Here is a 20,213-nt window from a genome sequence, read left to right as displayed (position 1 = left end):
AACATAAACTTCAAAAAGAACAGACCTAAATGGAAACCTGGTTCTGCAGCTTGCCAGATGTGTGAGCTCAAGGAAGTCACTTAGCCTCTCTGAGCCTTAGCTTCTGCACCTTGAGAGCAGGATAACAAGGAGCTCAAGGCTCTGAGGATTGTGGAAGACTATAATGAGTCAAGGCTTACACTTGCTGAGTACACAGAGGCAGGTTTAGGTTCTGGAAGAACTAAAACTTCTATGATGTCCAACATCATCTTTATGCAAATTAACACAAAAATAAGTTCATTGACAATGGCAGAATGAGAAAGTAAATCAAAATTTACACTTACATTTTTGTTGTTGTCACTGGAGCCTTATCTATCCTAGCCAACTTCTTGAGGTAGAGAGATAGAGACAAAGTGAGAGAAAGAGAAAGATACCACAGCATTCAAGCTTCCATCAATATAGTGGGGGCTGGGCTTGAACCTGGCTCATCCACATAACAAAGCAATCACATCATCTAAGTGAGCTACCTTGCAGGCCCAAAATGCACATCATTCAAAGGCAAAGGAATACCACCACTTTTTAAATTACAGAAAGTAGCATGACATTTTAATGATATTTGTAATATTCTCTCCATGTTCTGTGATTTTAGGACTACAAACTCTTTATTCAGCAATTCAAATGGCAATGATGTTTCATTTTATATAAACAGAATATAAAGGCAATTCATAATTCTAGAACAGTTGGTAGACACGTTTGTAATTATTAATGTCAGAGATGCGACTGATCCATGGTTGTATCCCATGGTGTGACTTTCTATAAAGACATACTCATTTGGAGGTCTTCAAGAGATGTTTCCCAAAGTCAGGAATTATGAGCAATTCTACCCTATAATGATTATCATGAAAAAACATCAGCAGTGTGCATAACTGTATATAGGACATCAATATACATACTCCTGTAGTTTGAAGTTTCTGTTCTGAATACACTTTGTAAAAAAGCACACACTCTAGAGCTGGGGAGACAGCATAATGGTTATGCCAAAAGCTTTTCATGCCTGAGGCACCAAAGGTCCAATGTTCAATCCCTAGCATTATGGCACTATGGGAAGCCAGAGATGAGCAGTGTCTGGTAAAACACACACACACACACACACACACACACACACACACACACACACACACCCCAGGTGGCTCAGTGGTAAAGGAAAAAGTCTTATCTATATGAGATCTTGTATTTAGGATTGAACCATGGTCTGGTCTCTGTTTCCTCCTCCTATTAAAAAAAAAAAAGAACCACATCCTTTGCTTATGATTTTATATAACTAATAATTGGAAAGATTTTTCCACAGACTAACTTCTGGCTCCAACTCTCTTAAACTTTGTTTTCCTTTTACAGTTTACGTATTCCCCACTGCTGGGCCCCAAAGGACATGCTCGTTTGTAATAATCCTCTGGCTCTGCTGCATGTGTCGCCACACTGGGTTAGCCATCACAGTGGGTGACAGGGGCATTCCTAGAAGCCATTCCTCCTACACTGTACAATTTGGCAATAAATGAACTACACATGGAAGTGACTATGGACCACATGAATACATCCCACTAAAGTTCAATTATGCCCAACTCAATTTTCCCTTTAACTGGATCCAAAAATGCTCAGAGCCACTTCCAGAACCAGATACACATTTTTTTTTGGGGGGGGCAGTACAATTGGAAGTGTGGCTCCTTATTTTTCAAGCTATTCAAGATTTACATTTGTAGCCTGGGAGATTGCACAGTGGCTAGAGTGCCTGACTTGCAAAGATGAAGTCCCAAGATTGATCTCAGGCACTGTATGTGCCAGAGCGATGCCCTGCTTTTTCTCTTCCTCTGCCATTCATTCATTGGTAAATAAATAAAACTTCCTAAAGTACTCCAAATTTCAGTGACTGCACAGGTTGCAAGCCTGGCCACTTCAACACCTCCTATTATGAGAAGCGGACCAAGGAAGTCTAAATAAAAAATAGATAGCAATTTCAACAAGCCCTGGTCAAAATACTTTCATTTGCAAATTTTTGTTTTATTTTATTTTGCCTCCAGAATTATGGCTGGGACCCAGTGCTTGCACTACAAATCCACTGCTCCTGACAGCCATTATTTCCATTGTTGTTGTTATTATTGGATAGGACAAAGAGAAATTGAGAGAGGAGGTGGAGACAGAGAGGGGAAGAGAAAGACACCTGCAGACCTGCTTCACCACTTGCAAGGTGACCCTGCCACAAGTGGGGAGCCGGGGGCTTGAACCGGGATCCTTACGTCGGTCCTTGCGCTTCGCACTATGTGTGCTTTACCTGGTGCCTTCCTGCCTGGCCATTTGAAAATTTCACAAACCCTTATGAGCTTTTTGTCAGGGTCTGTCTCTCTCAGGCCATCCAGAGGTTTCATGCACATGGGGACACCTACAACTTGAGTTTCATCACATCATGGTAAAGCAGATGGAGACTTGTCTCAAGTGGCCTCCCCCAGGGCTCTGTTCTGGCTCCTACGCTATTTAATATATACATCAATGACCTCCCAGAAACTTCTTCAAGGAAGTTCATCTACACCGATGACATCTGCTGTGCAACTCAGGCATCCAAGTTCGACATCCTCGAGGAAACACTCATGAAAGACATGTCTCTGATACCTAATTATTGTAAAAAATGGCAACTAATGCCTAGCACTGCAAAAACAGTATCATCTGTTTTCCATCTACACCATGCCTCGGCCTCGCGTGAGCTTAATGTGCAGCTTGGCGATATGAGAATCCGGCATGAAGCCCAGCCAGTCTATCTTGGCGTTACTCTCGATCACACTCTGTCATTTCACGATCATCTCATAAAAACTGCAGCAAAGGTGGGCGCGAGGAATAACATCATTGCAAGACTGGCCAGCTCCTCATGGGGCATGAGCGCTTCCACACTACGATCATCATCTCTGGCATTATGCTATTCCACTGCAGAATACTGTGCCCCAGTATGGTTCCGTAGCCCCCATGTCCACTTGGTCAATTCCAAATTATATTCCTCCATGAGGATAATTTCTGGAACCATCCGTTCCACCCTGGTTCCGTAGCTGCCAGTTCTTAGCAACATCTCCCCGCCAGATACTCGTCGGGATGCGGCATCATCTAAGTTCATTTCCCACGTCTACGCTTGACCGGACCTGCCAATATACGCGGATATCTTCGCCCACCCTGTCCAACGCTTGACGTCTTGTCACCCAATCTGGTCCCCTACGCCTACACTGAACTTCTCTGTTCCAGTCTCTTGGAAACAGAGTTGGCAGTCAGCTGAGGTAAAGAACAAACACCTCATCACAGACCCCTGCAAGCGTCAACCCGGCTTTGACCTAGCACGTTATGATTGGGCCCTCCTCAACCGCTATCGAACAGGCCATGGCCAGTGTGCCGCTATGTTCCATCGCTGGGGATCCAGAGACGACCCGAACTGCCCCTGCGGCTACAGACTATTGACCCACATAGTCAACGACTGCCACCTCTCCAGATTCAAAGGAGGTCTCGAAACTTTACATCAGGCTCAACCTGACGCTGTTGACTGGCTACGGAAGAAGAGCAAACGCTAGAAGAAGAAGATGGTAAAGCTGCCCTAGCAAAAGACAGTAGGTGCTCAATGAGTATTTATGAGTGAAGCTTTATCCTCACAGACTTTCTAGTCTGGTCAGCAAGATAGACAAAATATCAATAAACCCCTGCCACAGCTCCATGAGTGTGTGTGTATGTTCCCAAAACTATAGTTGCATGAAATGTAGGAATGTGAGTTCCCAGTTAAGTGACTCTACATGCCTAGACAGTCAGGAAGATGTGGTTTAAATTAATGACACTAAAAGTGTACCCTGAATACTTACTTTCCTGAGAATGGCAATTATATGCCCTTTGATCCTTGAGAAATACTCAAGTAAGGGTCATGAAGGCAGACGAACTACTGAGGACCAACTTGGTGTAGACAGAGAATAGTACTTAGCAATTACAGAAAGGAAAAAAGGTTCTCACTAGAAACAACATGGCTTGATAATAGTGGCTAACTGCTACTTGACATCAGTTGCAGTGACTATATTTTCCAAAGCATCTGGTCTTCATGAAGATCTAAGTATTTCAGACATTAGAGAATAGTGCAATGTTAGTAGTACAATAGTATAAGGTTGGACAGTCAACATAAATGCCCTTCAAGAAATCAGAAAAAAGAGAGTGGATACAGAAAGAACTGCCTAATAAAGTTTTTTTTTTTTTTTTTTTTTTTTTTTTTTGCCTCTGGGGTTATTGCTGGGCCTTGATGCCTGCACTTTGAATCCACTGCTCCTGGGGGCCTTTTTTTTTTTTTTTTAAATTGGATAGGACAGAGAGAAACTGAGAGGGAACAGGAGAGAGGGAGAGGGAGAGAGAGACCTGCAGACCTGCTTCACTACTTGTGAGGCGACCCTTCCTGCAGGCGGGGAGCCGGGAGCCTGAACCGGGATCCTTGTGCTGGTCCTTGCACTTAGCACTATGTGGGCTTAACCCAGTACACCACCACCTTCCCCAACAAACAGTTAATAAAAGAATATCTGGAAGTAGTGTTATATTATAAGCTTACAAGCCAAACACTAAAAAGGCATGATTTTGTTAGCAGGTGAAGACAGCTTCAAATTATAAGAAGAAAAGATTGTTTCATTAATCTACTGATATTAGTCTATATTTTATTTTTTAAAGCTTTATTTATTATGGGGGGCAGGGGGATTTCCAGTGAGGCAAAGAGGATAGAAAGTCAAGCCAGAGACTCACTGTGACACATGTAGCGCTGGGGATCAAACTAGAAACCTCAGACATGAAAATATGATGCTTTACCAGTTGGACTATTTTCCCAGCTGCTAGTGTACATTTTACATGATCAGATAAAATACTACCTAAAAGATACTCACTGGAGGGATGCGAAGATTGCATAATAGCTTTGCAAAATAAAATAAAGTAAAATGCTTTCATGCTTGCAGCACCAAAAGTCTCAAATTCAATACCCAGCACCACCATTAGCCAGGACTGAACAGTACTCTGAAAAAAATATTTAGATATTTATTGGAAAACTATATTCGGTGACTTACTATCCCTACCCCAAGTGAACACTTAGACCTCTACTAGCTGATAAAATATCAAAATTGTTAAAAGTGTAGGGTAGAGTTTGGCAAGAAAACAATGAAATAAAGAGAAATACAAAAGAGAATAAAAGACAAGCAATTACCAATGAGCTTTTTTCATTAGGGTTCCACTGAATGTTTTCTTTCTAAAAAAAATATTTTATTTGTTTCATTTTAATGAGAGAAACAGAGAGAGACACAGAGAGAAACACCAGAGCACTGCTCAGCTCTGGTTTATGGTGGTGCTGGGGATTGAACCTGGGATCTTGGAGCCTCAACAATGAACATCCTTTGCATAACCATTACGCTGTTTCCCCAGTCTTGAATATTTTCTTAGTCTTGTTTCCCTTTGGTCTGCTGATAGGTTTACTTCTGACAGGGTCCAGGAAAATAAAAGCCTCACAAAGATTTTCAAAAAAGACAACATAAAAAAAAATTAGTCTAGGGGAGTCGGGCTGTAGCACAGCGGGTTAAGCGCAGGTGGCGCAAAGCACAAGGACCGGCATAAGGATCCCAGTTCGAACCCCGGCTCCCCACCTGCAGGGGAGTCGCTTCACAGGCGGTGAAGCAGGTCTGCAGGTGTCTATCTTTCTCTCCTCCTCTCTGTCTTCCCCTCCTCTCTCCATTTCTCTCTGTCCTATCCAACAACGACAACAACAATAAAACAACAAGGGCAACAAAAGGGAATAAATAAATAAAATAAAATAAAAATTAAAAAAAAATAGTCAACAGTTGCAGAACTAAAAACATAAAGAATGAACATAGATGGTACCTCAGAGATATAACTGTAAGAAGCACCACACACCATGGTTGAAGAAACAAAGTGAGAAGACTGCCTTGTCAGAGCTGGGAAGTTTCAAGAAGAGGCCCTGCAGACCTGGGTTTCAGCCACTGCTGAGGCTTTGAGGGGTTTGCTGGGCAGGTTCTAATGTGCTGATAAGAAGCTGCATTCTGTGGCCAAGTGTCATTGTCAGATCAATGAGGCACAGCTGCCAGGAAGAGGAAGCAAAGGGGAAGGAAAAGACCCCTTTCCTCTACTGATCCTTAAGTCTCCCTACCCAGCAGCTCTCAACAGCAGAGTCCAGCACAGAACCAGCTGGAAAAAAGAATTAGATCTGCAAAGTCCCAGCAGAATCAAGTGTCCTGTGGAAGGATAGGTGAGAGCCCAACAGAGAAAGAGCAGAGTGGTAAACACATTGCACATTTAGAAAGAGAAATTTATCCCTTCTTTATGTCTCCAGCTCATCCCTTAATTCACAACAAACCCATATGCCCTAAAAAATCTTCAAACAGGGATGCAGGTAGTGATAAACAACCCAGCACAGTCCAGGTTAGCTCACCCAGAATGCTGTTCAGCAGGCTCTCCCCTTACACTCTAATATAAGAGACTGCAGGGTCCTGCTTATGAAAAATGGGCTCCTTCGAAGCCATGTGTTCATCTGCTTAAAACAATAAGCTTTTCTAGCCCCTAGACCCCCTCCCCATCCAGCACAACATATCCCGGGACCATAGTCTGGATGCTTATCAAACAAGTTCTTGGGCCATTCTCTGAAGTTTCTAGGCAAGTACAAATAACAGAGTCAAATAAATGCCTTTTAAAAGCAAGGCAGTGGAGCACGGACCCTGTCAGTGAGATCTTCACATCCCCACAGAGTAAACAGTAACATGAGAATATTTATACTAAACAAAACTGTATATCAAGTCTGCTTTGGCTCAGCCAGAGGGAATGATAAATTCCTTGCAGCTCTCTCAAAGAGCGGTCCTTTGTGGGCCATGGACGCCACTTCCAAGACAGTGCAAACCAATTACAGAGCACATTTCATTTTGTGGAGGAGAAATGAAAATATTACCCCCCCATGTCCATACTGTTCTATGTTAGTTATATTTTACTTAGCTTGCCTGTCCCCTTATTTTGAAGTTATTTTAATTCACTGTTGAGTCAGAAACCACATATTCAGGTTACAAACAAATGACAATCATCCCTACACACACACACACACACACACACACACACACAATGGCTTAACATCTTTTTAAAAAATCTTTTATTTTTTAAACTATTTATTTTGATAAGACAGAGAGAAATTGAGAGGAAAGGGTGATAGAGAGATAGAGGCAGAGAAAGACCTGTGGTAGTGCTTTGCCATTTGTGAAATTTTTCCCCTGCAGGTGGGGACTGAAGGGGCTTGAACCTGTGTATTTAACCAGGTGTGCCAACACCTGCCCCCTATCACCTTTATAGCCTAGGAGTTTTTTTTTTGTTTTTGTTTTTTTTGCTTTTCTGTATCTTCCACTGAAGAAACTAAAAGTTGGGTGTGGGTAGTGTTGCACCTGGCTGAGTGCACATATTACATTGCAATGCACATGGATCCAAGTTCAAGTCCCTGGTCTCTACCTGTGGGTGGGGAAGCTTCACATGCAGTGGAATAGTGCTGCAGATCTCTCTCTCTCTCTCTCTCTCTCTCTCTCTCTCTCCTTAGCTTCTCCACATTTCTATACAAATCAAAAAATAGAAGAAACTAAAATTTAGCATACAGAATTAGGGAGAGCAAAAACACAGAAGGGGTGGAAAAAATGTACACCCAACTTGTCCACATCAGTTCTGTCCTGTGCACAATCACTATAAGCCAAGAGCAAAGTCATCTGGCAGGATATGACGTGAAAGGATCTACGAAGTCACTCTCCACACAAAGTCCATTCTCTGATCCAATGGCAGGGGATACTGCGGAGACACTTGGACAGTCAGTTTGCTTCTGAAAGGTCAATATGAGAAAGTCGCATATGAGTCAGCCTACAGGATAGTTCACTTTTCCAGGTTTTTTTCACTGGTCCTCGGTCATTACAGAAACAGCCTAACTACTTCCACCAGCCCAGGATAGAAAGAGCTGATAGCACTGTTTGTGTATCTACCCAGCAACTTACTACTGTTCTGGATTTTCTTTAAAAATAAATGTTGCCTCAAGGGAGAAGAGGAAAAGATAATAGAAAAAGGAAATTGGAACAAAAATGAAAAGTAAGAGGTATATTTGTGCTGGCTTTGACAATTATAACAAAAATTGCAAATTTGCATTTTTAGGGGGTAGCCAATTTTAACCAACTCTATTTCAAACTACCACCTTACAGCTCATACACAGTGTCGAGAATCCATCACAACAGATTTTTTAAAAAGGGAAAAACAGGCCTGATATGCTTCTGTGCATTACTGGATATCAGGAACTCACCAGCAGTTTATTTAGAATGTGTGGATCTGTGAAATTTTCTTCTTCAGATGTTTAAAAGCCTTCTGTGGAGCTATTTGATAATAAATAATTTAGCCACCATGGCTACTGTCTTCAGGATGACTTTACCCCTCCCAATGGCCTGTTCCTCTTGTTTCTTTCCTTTCTAACAGAGACAGAGATAAATAGAGAGGGACAGCAAACAGGAAAGGGTGAAAGAGAAACACCTGTAGCACTGCTCCACTACTCATAAAACTTGCCCCTGCAGGTAGGGATGGGGGACATGAACTAAGATCCTTGTGCATAGTAACATGCCAGTTTACTGGATGCACCACTTCCCAGTCTCAATGGACTAGTATACAGTTGCATTAATATTTTTTTAAATATTTATTTATTCCCTTTTGTTGCCCTTATTGTTTTATTGTTGTAGCTATTGATGTCGTCATTGTTGGATAGGACAGAGAGAAATGGAGAGAGGAGGGGAATACAGAGAGGGGAAGAGAAAGACAGACACCTACAGACCTGCTTCACCACTTGTGAAGCGACTCCCCTACAATTGGGGAGCCAGGTGCTCAAACCATGATGCTTACACTGGTCCTTGGGTTTTGCACCACCTGTGCTTAATCCGCTGCAGTACTGCCTGACTCCCACAGTTGAATTATTTAATTGTAACAATATACATAACATAAAATGTTCCACTTAACTATCTTCAAGGGTGTTACATCCGCATTGTCCTACCATTGCCACTATGCTTTCGAATATGTTCATTTTTCAAGACTGACATTCTGAACCCATAAAATAGAATTATTGGCTTAAAATAGGCCTTGCTTGTTGTCAGTAGTTTGGAATGCATTGATATGAACCTGGAGAGGTTAATTCAAGTAGCTGGGGGATGAATCAAATTGTCCTATCACATAAATGACTCTGTGGTATCACCTGCTTTTAAACTTGTTCATCGCTCATGTTTAGTATTGATGCCCAAACCCAAAGCAAAGCCCTGGAATTTAAGAGAATTGAGAACATATTTCATTTTTTATGTTACAGCTTATAAAGTTTAATAAATCTGGCTTTTGGAATTACTGCTAATGTGAACAAAAGGTCAACCTAAAATTGGTAAGCCCCCCCCCAAAAAAAAGAAGTAGAACAGTAGTGCTTTGAAAGACAACTTTTATTTTATAATTCTCCCTACTTTCCAGTCATTTAATATGTTGATATTTAAAAAGCACATATTTAAAATGATTACTTTAAAAGTCACAATAGAATTTGAGAAAAAGGCTCAGGAAGAAAATGAATTGGTTCCATGTTTTATTCATTCACGATAATTACAGGTGGTTTCACAAGCATGGCCATTTTACCCAGCTGGCTCAAGGTGGCTTCTAATGTATAAGTTCAAAGCAGACTAGATTCTTGTTTCTTGACTAGAGAAATCACAGACATTTGTTGTTACTGAGCACAGCATGTTTTCAATTTTCCCATACATGAATTAACTCTGTATATCTTCAGTGACCAAAAGAACATTTTACAGTGATTGATATTTTTCATAAATTCTTAGATCACATGAAAACACCTTCCCATCTCTTCCAAAATTCTCCAATATTTTCCTGTATAGCATATTCTGCACACTCCCGGCACTCTTGGGGTGTGAACCCAATCAGTGCTCTCCCTATGGTATTAACCTCCCTATCACTTGCCAACTTTTTAACTTGAGTTTCTAGGTAAAGGGGGGAAACATAAGAAAAATGATCCCCAAGGACACTGTAAACCATGTACTGAGAGTCTCCTGTAATTTCTTGGTCTCCAAAAGCTATCTCAATTTTTCCTTCATGGGGAAAAGCCATGGCCTGGACACCCTTTAGTCCACTCACACTTGAGCCTCGAATGTCACCTGCAATCTCCTTTCCCAGAGTCCAGTCTTGAGAGTCTATAGTAACGTTGCAGTTCATCACATACGGGCTGGCACCGATGCCTGAATCATCAGAAAAGTATGTTAGCCGAGCAAACCAAAAGTACCAATTTGAAGATTTTTTTTTTTTTTGTCTTCGCTGGGGCTTCACTAATTGACTTGTTCAAATTGAAAGAGATTGAGTCAGTAATAGAGAAAAAGATATCACGGTACCAAAGTTTCCTCTATTACAACAGAGCATGAACTTGAATTTGGGTCAAATGCATGCCAAAGTATTAACTAGGTGAGTGACCTTGCTGGTCCTTGGAGATTTTAGTTGTTGTTGTTTTGTTTGTTTGCTTGCTTACTTTTACCAACTATAATTAAAGAAGTTTTCTCAACTTTGGCTTTATTTAAAAATAATACAAACACTTTTCATAGCCAAAAATTATTTATGTGTATATCCTAATGGCAATATATGTATACACAGATGTACGTATAATGGAGCTGATTAGATACTTTTATCTCCTCTGAAAGTGTATGAAGGATGTTTTTCTAGAACAATAAAAAAGAGCCCAAGCATCATAAAATATCAACTTGAGACAAAAAAAAAAAAAACCCAAAAACCAAGCCTGGGACTTCTTTCATTTCCAAGGCCATGTAGATTCCCAAGAGAGTTAGGAATTTGATGCTTAGCTTGAGAGTTTCAGGGACAGGAATGAATCACCCTCTGTAACCGACCCTCTCTCATCAAGCAAACACCTGTCATCATTGAATTAGGTCAACACACAATTCAAATGAACCCCAACAATTTGGTTAGGGAAGGAGGTCACTAAAACCTAACAGCTCTGGGATTCAGAACAGCAAAGCAACTCTTGCGTTCCATCAAGATGTGGGTTTGGCCGGGTTTGGAGTCTTGTATATGCTTGCTTTGGGATAACGTGTCGAAGGCACCTCTTTCTTCAATCCTCACTTTCCAAAGGGACTGGGACTGCTGTTGCCACTATAGAGTCTTGTTACTCTATAGCCCTGAGGCAAACGTACCAGTTTTCCCTGCCTCAGGATGGTGCAGCTCATGTTACATGAATAGTCCTGCTCTAATTATAGTTTACATTGTAAGATGGACAACTTGGTTAAATTAGCATTGGTATAAAAAGCGTAGGTTTGCAGTTTCCTCCTTAGGGGGTGGGGGGCCCTTACATTTCTAAAGGCAAAGTTGACTAAGTATTGGTGGGGGTGGGGGGTGGTAGGCTGACCTCATCTTTAGCATATGACAAAGTTTTAGCTACTACTTCAACCTTATTTTTCTGTCATTGCTCTTTCTCACTACTTGTAAATTGAGTAATCACAATGTCAGTATCCAACAGAGATCCTTCTAGGTTCCCTGTTCCCTAGACAGTAGTGGTTTAGGGGCTTTATTGCCTGGCCTGGGTCCTCTCAGGCTAATAGACACTTCTCATAAAATCAGCGCACGGAAACCACATTTCATCTTTTCCCCACACATATACATAATGAAACATTTCAATTCCCGAGGTTAGACCTCTCCCTACTGGGAATTCTGCATGAATGAATCAGATTACAGTATTTCTCCATAATGCTGATTTCATAAAAATTAAATTTCCTAACAGTCAATAACATCTTGCTCTCATAATCTCATACACCAATCACTTACTCTAAATATCCCTGAGAATTGTATCAGTTCTAACATTTCCAGAGTACAATTGGACATTTTCTTTTGTCAATGCTAATGTCATTCATTAAGGGAAAACATCCAAACGTGGCTTCTCTCTCCTCTACCCTTACACAGGTACATGTTACAAATGGTCCCATTTCTTCAAAGTTGATATACACATTCTAGTCTGGATTCCAAAAGTGGTAACACTTTTAGCATTTCCAACAAGCCTGTGAGTAACACTGTGGCTATATTGAAGAGTATATTCATACACAGTTACAGTCAGCACAACTATAAATTGTATTTTGAGACAAGAATAAATCATACTCTACCCATCCCTTCCTCCTGTAACAAACACCTGTCATCATTGAATTCAGTTAACATGTAGTTCACAGTAGGCCTGATGTGTGCTGAGAACACTCTGGGTCTCCTGTGCTTTACTATTCCAGAGCTTTGACATGCCAAGTCAACTTTTATAGTTTAACATGTAACTTGTTGGCTGGTGGCAATATGTCACAAAAGTAGTCGGTGTTCCTTCATGATGAACCTAGGATTCTGCCTCCTCATATTACCATGACCTGGGCCACTCCAGGCCCGTAACTATGGGACTTTTTCTGTATCTTCCACTCAGAAAACTCCAAGGGATTTTTTTGTTTTACCATGCTATGCTTTCAGGCACAATTTCCGGACTTGACTACTCTTTCTAATAAATAAACAAATTGCTTAAAAGAAATTATTCAAAGATAGAAAAAGTTGAGGTATTTTCTGAACAATGTACTTGGCCTAATAGTAACTTAGTTAATTAAGATGAAATGGACTGTAAGAAATTCCTTCATAGTATACTTTTTTTCTTAGAAAAACTAAACTTATACGTTAGACTAAGTAAGCCTTTCATTCTTGTTAAAATAAGAGATGAATGCTTCACAAAGGAACCATCATTCTTCACATGTGCACTGGTTATGTGCATTTGAAATACCCTGAGTAAGCTTTAATCATATAAAATTTTGTTTCACTGCTCTATCTTAAAAATCAAAAAGTTCAAACTGAATATACAGGGACAGTTCGTGAATCTGAGCTGCAAAGCAGTTTCCTCCCTACGGGGTTACGAGGCCTTAACCCCTTCCTCTCTTAAGAAAGAGAAGCTGCCTTTTTTTACCCAAAGGCATACTTTTCCAATTTCCTCCATTTGGCCCTTACCAAGTCCAGCACCAATATGGTGATCCAATTGCCATGAATCAAATTCTGTGTGTAAATTCGGAAGCCCCACTGACCTTATTCAAGACTAAGTTTGACGACTTAGGCTAATCTAAACTCAGAAAGAATGCTTAAATACGAGAGATAATTAATCCCAGCAAATCTTATTTCTAGTTAAATGTCATGTAATTAAAGTAATTCAATTTTTCTGCTCTAAAATTAGAAACCTGATGTGAAAGTTTGTTTCTCAGTTTGTGGTCTCGCTCCGCTCCTGCCTCCTGCAGATTGGCACTCGGCTGCTCTGGCGGCAGCATGGAGCTCCTCTCTGCAAAGCAGAAAGCCCAATTTTATTCCAACACAACTGTCACAACGCCCTGAAGCAAGCTAAAAACAAGGGGGGAAAATCCTTGGTATGATTTCACTTTCCATGTGTTCTTTAATGAAAAATTTATCATTCTAAATATTGGTGTTTACTCCTAGTTAAATACTTTTTTTAACAAAAAAAAAAAAAAGAAAAAGAAACTGAGATTCAGTTGCTATTATTTCACAGGGAAATATAGCAGGCCTGATGTTTTCCTGACAATTCTGTTATTTTTCTTGTGTGGAAACACTGTATTTACCATATACTGTACGGCTGGTTATTCAGAGATTGTAGAGACCTTATGGTGAACTGATATAGATGTAAACTCTTTATGCCAGATTGTTTGAGCAGAAGAAACCCAACTGCACTTAATTAACATCTGATGTGTAGCTTTTGCAAACACAAATGCAATATTTGTGTTTGAGCACTGGCAGTAATGACTGTGAACTATGCTATTAATGTCTGGTTTGAAGATGCTTGTGGTAGGATCATGTCTGGAATAATACAAATAAAAAACTGTACTCAGACAAAACAATAGTGAAGAGTCCATTAGAAAAATGAAAAACCAGCACTCAGAAGAAACACATTATTTTCTTCCTCTTCAGATCAAAAATTATTCTCAAAAATCGTTCCAGGCACTGTCATCTTTAATCAATTAAAAGTGAAACAAATCTATATATTTTTCTTCACTGAAAGTGCCCTGCTGTAGGGTATCAGAAGTTGTTGAAGAAAATGCCTTTCTAAATTCTAGTTCTTTGGCAGCTAACATTAAAACATGCATGAGGAGAGAGAGCAGGGGATATTTGACATTTTGATATTTGAAGAGTGAACTTCAAATTTGTGAATTCTACTAGTTGGAATAAATAAAGAGATTCTCTTGGACCAATGTGCAACTTCCTCATCAAATATGTTTTTACTGAAAATCTGCTGAATACCAGTAACCATGTAGGCTGCTGGGTATAAAAATACAAAGGTTAAAATAAGAGAAAAACTAGCTTAATTGTGGTCACTGCTTCTGTGTAACAGAGCTGGGCAATAAAATTGGGACTCAGGCTCAAAAATACAAATAGTTACTACTTTGAAAGCAATTAGTAGTCATTATATATCTGTAGATGAAAATTCTTAAGAGTGGGACTAAAGAGAAATATCTGAAACCAGACATTTAATATCCAAATCCCTAAAACTCAAATATAATTGCTAAATCAGTGCTCCCATAGACTGAAGAATGCAGGATTCACAGGAGTGTGGCCAGATCTACAAAAAGGATGGTTGAGTAAGAGACTTTAGGCACAGGGAGAGGTAAGAATGGCTCCGAGTTCAAGTGTTAACACCTCTTGGAAACATTACCTCCATGCAACTGTCTCTCCTCAGAATGGTTGGGATGTCTCCTTACTCCACCAGGAACTGTGAGCCTCAGTTTTATAACTTTCTTTCAATAGCCAGAATTCATAAAAGAAAAAAAAGAGATGTAGGCACATATTAACCTTGCTGTGGAATAATGCCATCCGAAGTGAGGAGAAGCTCCAGTGACATGTATACTCCTGGGTTTTCAAGTGTATTAGTAGAACCATGCCTGTTGCTGGTTCAGGAAGAAAGTCCCAGTCTTCTTTCAGTTCTAGGTTAAATACTTAGTCACACACTACTCTCTTCTTCCATCACCCCAACTAGACTTACAAGCAAACAATGCAAAAAAAAAAAAATCAAAAACAAGTTATGTAAAACAAAATTCATTCCAACACTGAGAATGAATTTTCTTTTTTTTTTTTTTTTAATTTCACTTATTATTTACTGGAGAGAGACAGAGAGAAATCAAGGAGGAGGAGGTATAAAGAGGGAGACCTACAACACTGTTTCACAGTGTGTGAAGCTTTCTCCTCTGCAGTTGTGGACCAGGGAACTGAACCTAGGTCCTTGTGCATTATAACATGAGTGCTCAACAGGGTGCACTATGGCTTGTCCTCTTTAGAGATCAATTTTCAAAAACATGATAAACTATTTAGTGTGTGGTAAACTGGGTTATCACACCAAGGAAAGTGCCTGACACTGCACTTGCTAGCATCAAGGAAAGCAAACAAGGCAGCTGACTGGAACACATTTAGATAACTAAACAGGAGTCCCTGATTCCAAGATATATGCCAGTTACCTCTGTCTATGAGTTCCAAGGCAGTAAGTGAAGCTATCATTCAAAAATTTGTCCTTGTATTTTTAAACAAAGATGCATATACACAATCCATTCATACAACACATCAGCAGAAGTGTTTAAATTATCCCATAAATGTTTGGGGTTTTAAAATATATATTATAAAGTATTTATTTATAGATCTTAAAGTATCAACTATTACTGCTTTGCCTTTATTTATGTTTCTTATGAACTAGTAAACCACAAACTTTTAAAAGGAATCTGGTTTAAAAGAGTTTCTGGTTTTGGCAATGATGGTGGGTGTTCATCACTGGGGAGCTCACTTTTTTTCTCTTCTGTTTATAATATTCATAGGGAACTCCAAAACAGAGACCTGTCCCCTTAGAGATGCCGCTTCCTTGTGGGCACTGTGTAAATTAATTTGTTCTGGAAAACTAACTGAGGGTGCTCAGTTGATAGCAATCATTTTTATTTATTGATTTATTTTTAGGAAAATAAATAAACTCAGTAATATGGTACTGAGGTTTTTCTGTTTTGATGGGGAAAATGGAGAAATGTGTTGATAAACACTGAGGAAACTTTTTAAAAAGTTAGGAAAATATAAAGCTACAGGGGCCAGGCAGCAGCATACCAGGTTAAGCATACATAGTGTAAAGCACAAGGAACCCCTTTTGAGCCCTCGGCTTCCCACCTGCAAGGGGGGTCGCTTCACAAACAGTGAAGCAGGTCTGCAGGTGTCTATCTTTCTCTCCCACTCTCTGTCTTCCCCTTCTATCTCAATTTCTCTGTCCTATCCAACAACAACAATAACAGCAGAAACAACAATGGGAAAAAAATGGCCTCCAGGAACAGTGGATTCGTAGTGCAGGCACCAAGCCCCAGAGATAACCCTGGAAGCAAAAATAAATAGATAGATAAATAAATAAATAAATAAGAAAGAAAAAAATGGCTGCCAGGATCAGTGGATTTGCTGTGAGGGCACTAAAGCCCCAGTGATAACCCTGGAGACAAAAAGAAAAAGAAAACATAAAACTTCCAAATTAAAAAACAAGGAGAGGAGACACTCACTCATTTGAATAGTGAGTTTGTTCAATTGTTTTGTTTTTCCCATGTGTTTGACTCAGGTTCAAGCCTAGCCCTCATGGCACTGAAGGAAGAGTCAGTATTCTGCTTTTTTTTCACTATGTCTCTCTACCCCTATCTGAAAAAGGCATCCAGAGTAGTGAAGCCCTGGAGATGACCAATGAATGGATGGATGAATGAAAGAACGAATGTATGAATGAGTGGAGGGTGTTTTTATGTCATCGCTGGGAATCAAATTCACTGAAAATTTAGTTAAATAATAATTCCATTTTAATGACAGCACTGATACTAATTGCAGCTCAAGAGATACAACTTTTATTTTTAATTAATAAAAATAAAATTAATTATTTTATTTTTGTCGCCAGGGTTATTGCTTCGGCTCTGTGCCAGCTCTACAAATCCACCACTCCTAGTGGCCTTTATTTTTTCTTTTTTTCTTCCCAATATTTATTAGATAGGACAGAGAGAAATTGAGGGGGACTGAGAGAGGGAGAGAAAGATAGACACATGCAGACCTGCCTCACCTCTTGTGAAGGGGACTTGCTACAGGTGGGGGGGTGGAGGCTTGAACCACAGTCCTTGTGCTTGGTAATATGTGCACTGAATCAGGTGCACCATTGCCAAGCCCACAGGATACTACTTCTAGATAGAAAAGCATTCAATTTGTTCCTACATTAAGTAGAAACAGTCTGTGCAATGAAGGGTAGATTTTTCTGTGGAAGATCACCTAAGATTTCAGTTGTCATATGTTTTGTCTCCTCACACCTTCTCCACTGGAATATAAAATTGTTTTGAGGGTATACAGATTCTATTTTCTCACTGGTAAGCTGCCAGACACATATTCTGTACTAAATACTTGTTGTATTAATTCATTAACTATGAATCCTCTCTAGATAAGATTATCTCTAAAATATCTTCTCAAATTTCACACCAGAACATTTTAGAACATTTACAATGTTTCTAGTCAGTCCCGTTACACGTAATGTTAGGAGACAGATGAACCTAATCACATGTGTTAATCGCTGTCTTAGAATTTATGACTGGAACTACAATTACTCAAATGCAGCTATATTTGTTGCAGAATTTTTGTTACCAATCACCAACTCACTTCCAAAATGTGTGTACTGTGCCTTCACTATGTAGACCATGAGGAAATCTGCTTTTATGCCTCCTCACCTGTGTCCCTTGGGCTTCTAGTACAGGCAATGTCACTGACTGATATGGCTAGGCTCTGAGAAACACATCAGGAGGTGCATTTTATACAGAGTAACCACACAAACATCCATGGCCTGACCTATTACCTACCCAGGCTCTATGGCTAGGCATACGGGGCTGCCCTGGTCCATGGATCCATCTACTGCCGACTAAAGTGACAGGAAGCAACAAATATAACTGAGCTTTATCAACTGCTCATGGATTAAGCACCAATATGTTTCTTAAGATGCTGTAATATAAGACATCTGTGGAGGATGTTTGAGAAGGGGAAAGTTAAGACTCGAGTGAATGACACCAAAGTGGCAAAGTGCAGATAGTGAAGGCAGACGTTAGGAGGGGAAGCTATTTGTAATTTTTAAATTACCTTTATTTATCAGATAGAGATAACCAGAAATCTAGAGGGTAGGAGAAAGTAAAGAGGGAGAGAGACAGAGTCACCTGCAGCCCTGCTTCACCACTTATTCCCCTGCAGGTGGGGACTGGAGGCTTAAACTTTGGTCCTTGTACATTGTAACTTGTACACTCAACCAGGTGCACCACCACCCCGCCCCCTACGCATTTTCTCCTTCCTTCCTTCCTTCCTTCCTTCCTTCCTTCCTTCCTTCCTTCTTCCTTCCCCTCTCTCTCTCTCTCTCTCTCTCTCTCTCTCACTCTCACTCTCACTCTCTCTCTGCCTGGGACTTTGGAGCCTCAGACATGACAGTCTCTTTGCTGAACCATTATGCTACCTATTCCTGCCCCCTGTGCATTTTCTTGAGACAAATCCTAAGCATAGTGGAAAGCTGGGATGGCAGAAATGGTGAGATCTAGGAAAAGTACAATCCCTAGTCTTTCTTCTCTTTATTCTTAGAATCCTGCTGTCTACAAAAGCTTGGTACCTCAGGACTGACTTCCAGCTAAAAGTATTAACTTGGTTATGTTGGATATCCACATACAAAAGACTTTTCTATCTGCTGAATGTAACTGTTCCCCTAGTCCTTACCCTCAAGTTCCCCCATCCAATCTTACACCTGTCCTCCAGGATTCCACCCCAGGGACAGGAGTTACATCCATTCTCTTATCAATGGCCACTGTTGCAGGAGATGTTACATACCTGGAATGTCATTCTTGGGAGTTCTTATCCAATCAACATCTGAGTTTCTAGCTTCTCTAGTCATCTTATGATGGAGAGTTAAAGTTAAGAGGAGACCTTAGCCCTGTTCAAGAAGGATACCTATCTGTAACCTTCTTGTACTGCATGAATATCAAATGAAGGAACCTCAGGAGTCTACTACCCAGTGTAAAAATAAAAGGAGAACAAAAACACACTAACAACCTGTTAAGCCACATCTCTGGGTAGGTGTAGCTCCCAAGTCTGACTCCAGAGCACGGAAATCCCTCCTTGTATATTAGCCCAGTTCCCTTCTTCTCTGCACAAGACAGTGCTTGTCAGGCAGGTCAGCCTCACCAAAGAAAAACACACTGCTGCCAGGAACCTGAAGAACCAGCATCTCAGCAAGGCCTGTGGGCAGAGGAAAATTATAACTAAATCATAGTAAAATCAGACACCCCCAAAACAAAATTTTATTATGGTTAAGTGTATCACATATAAAACTGACCATTTTAACCACATCTAGCTTCACTGTACAGAGCTAACAGGTCTAGTCTCTCCACTGAAGCATACAATTTATAGAAATTCTAAAAATCAAAATTTGAGCATGATTCATCTCTTAGATTCATGTTGAGTTTATCTTTATTTTTATTTTTTATTATCTTTATTATACTGGATAGAGACAACCAGAAATTGAGAGGAAAGGGGGATATAGAGACAGAGACACCAGCAGCCCTGCTTCACCACTCACAAAGCTTTCCCCCTGCTGGTGGGGACTGGAGGCTTGAACCCAGGTCCTTGTGTACTGTAACATGTGTGCTCAACCAAGTGCAGCACCACTCAGCCCCCTTGAATTTATCTTTGTACAAGAGAGTTAGGATTTCTGTCGCATTCCAAATCTTTTTTAAAATATTTATTTATTTATTCCCTTTTGTTGCCCTTGTTGTTTTATTGTTGTAGTTTTTTTTTTTTTTTTTTTCCTCCAGGGTTATTGCTGGGCTCGGTGCCTGCACCATGAATCCACCACTCCTGGAGGCCATTTTTCCCCCTTTTTGTTGCCCTAGTTGTTGCAGCCTCGTTGCGATTATTATTGCCATTGTTGACGTTGCTTTTGTTGTTGGATAGGACAGAGAGAAATGGAGAGAGGAGAGGAAGACAGAGAGAGAGGGGAGAGAAAGATAGACACCTGCAGACCTGCTTCACCGCCTGTGAAGCGACTCCCCTGCAGGTGGGGAGCC

At 40.3% G+C, this 20,213-nt stretch overlaps 1 protein-coding gene across 1 annotated transcript in view; it reads right to left on the bottom strand.

Annotated features, from left to right (window-relative positions):
- Positions 1–9,630: 9,630 nt before the first annotated feature.
- FTCDNL1 (formiminotransferase cyclodeaminase N-terminal like) overlaps positions 9,631–20,213 on the bottom strand; it is a 50,331-nt gene continuing 39,748 nt past the window's right edge. The window contains 2 exon segments of the mRNA XM_060194202.1: positions 9,631–10,304; positions 19,201–19,386. Coding sequence (XP_060050185.1) covers positions 9,892–10,304; positions 19,201–19,386 — 599 coding nt within the window. The 3' untranslated portion in view covers positions 9,631–9,891.

Source organism: Erinaceus europaeus, chromosome 7 (assembly GCF_950295315.1).
Source record: "Erinaceus europaeus chromosome 7, mEriEur2.1, whole genome shotgun sequence".
Taxonomy (NCBI): domain Eukaryota; kingdom Metazoa; phylum Chordata; class Mammalia; order Eulipotyphla; family Erinaceidae; genus Erinaceus; species Erinaceus europaeus.
The sequence above is the reverse complement of the archived record's forward strand: the minus strand, read 5'-3'. Positions and strand labels throughout refer to the sequence as shown.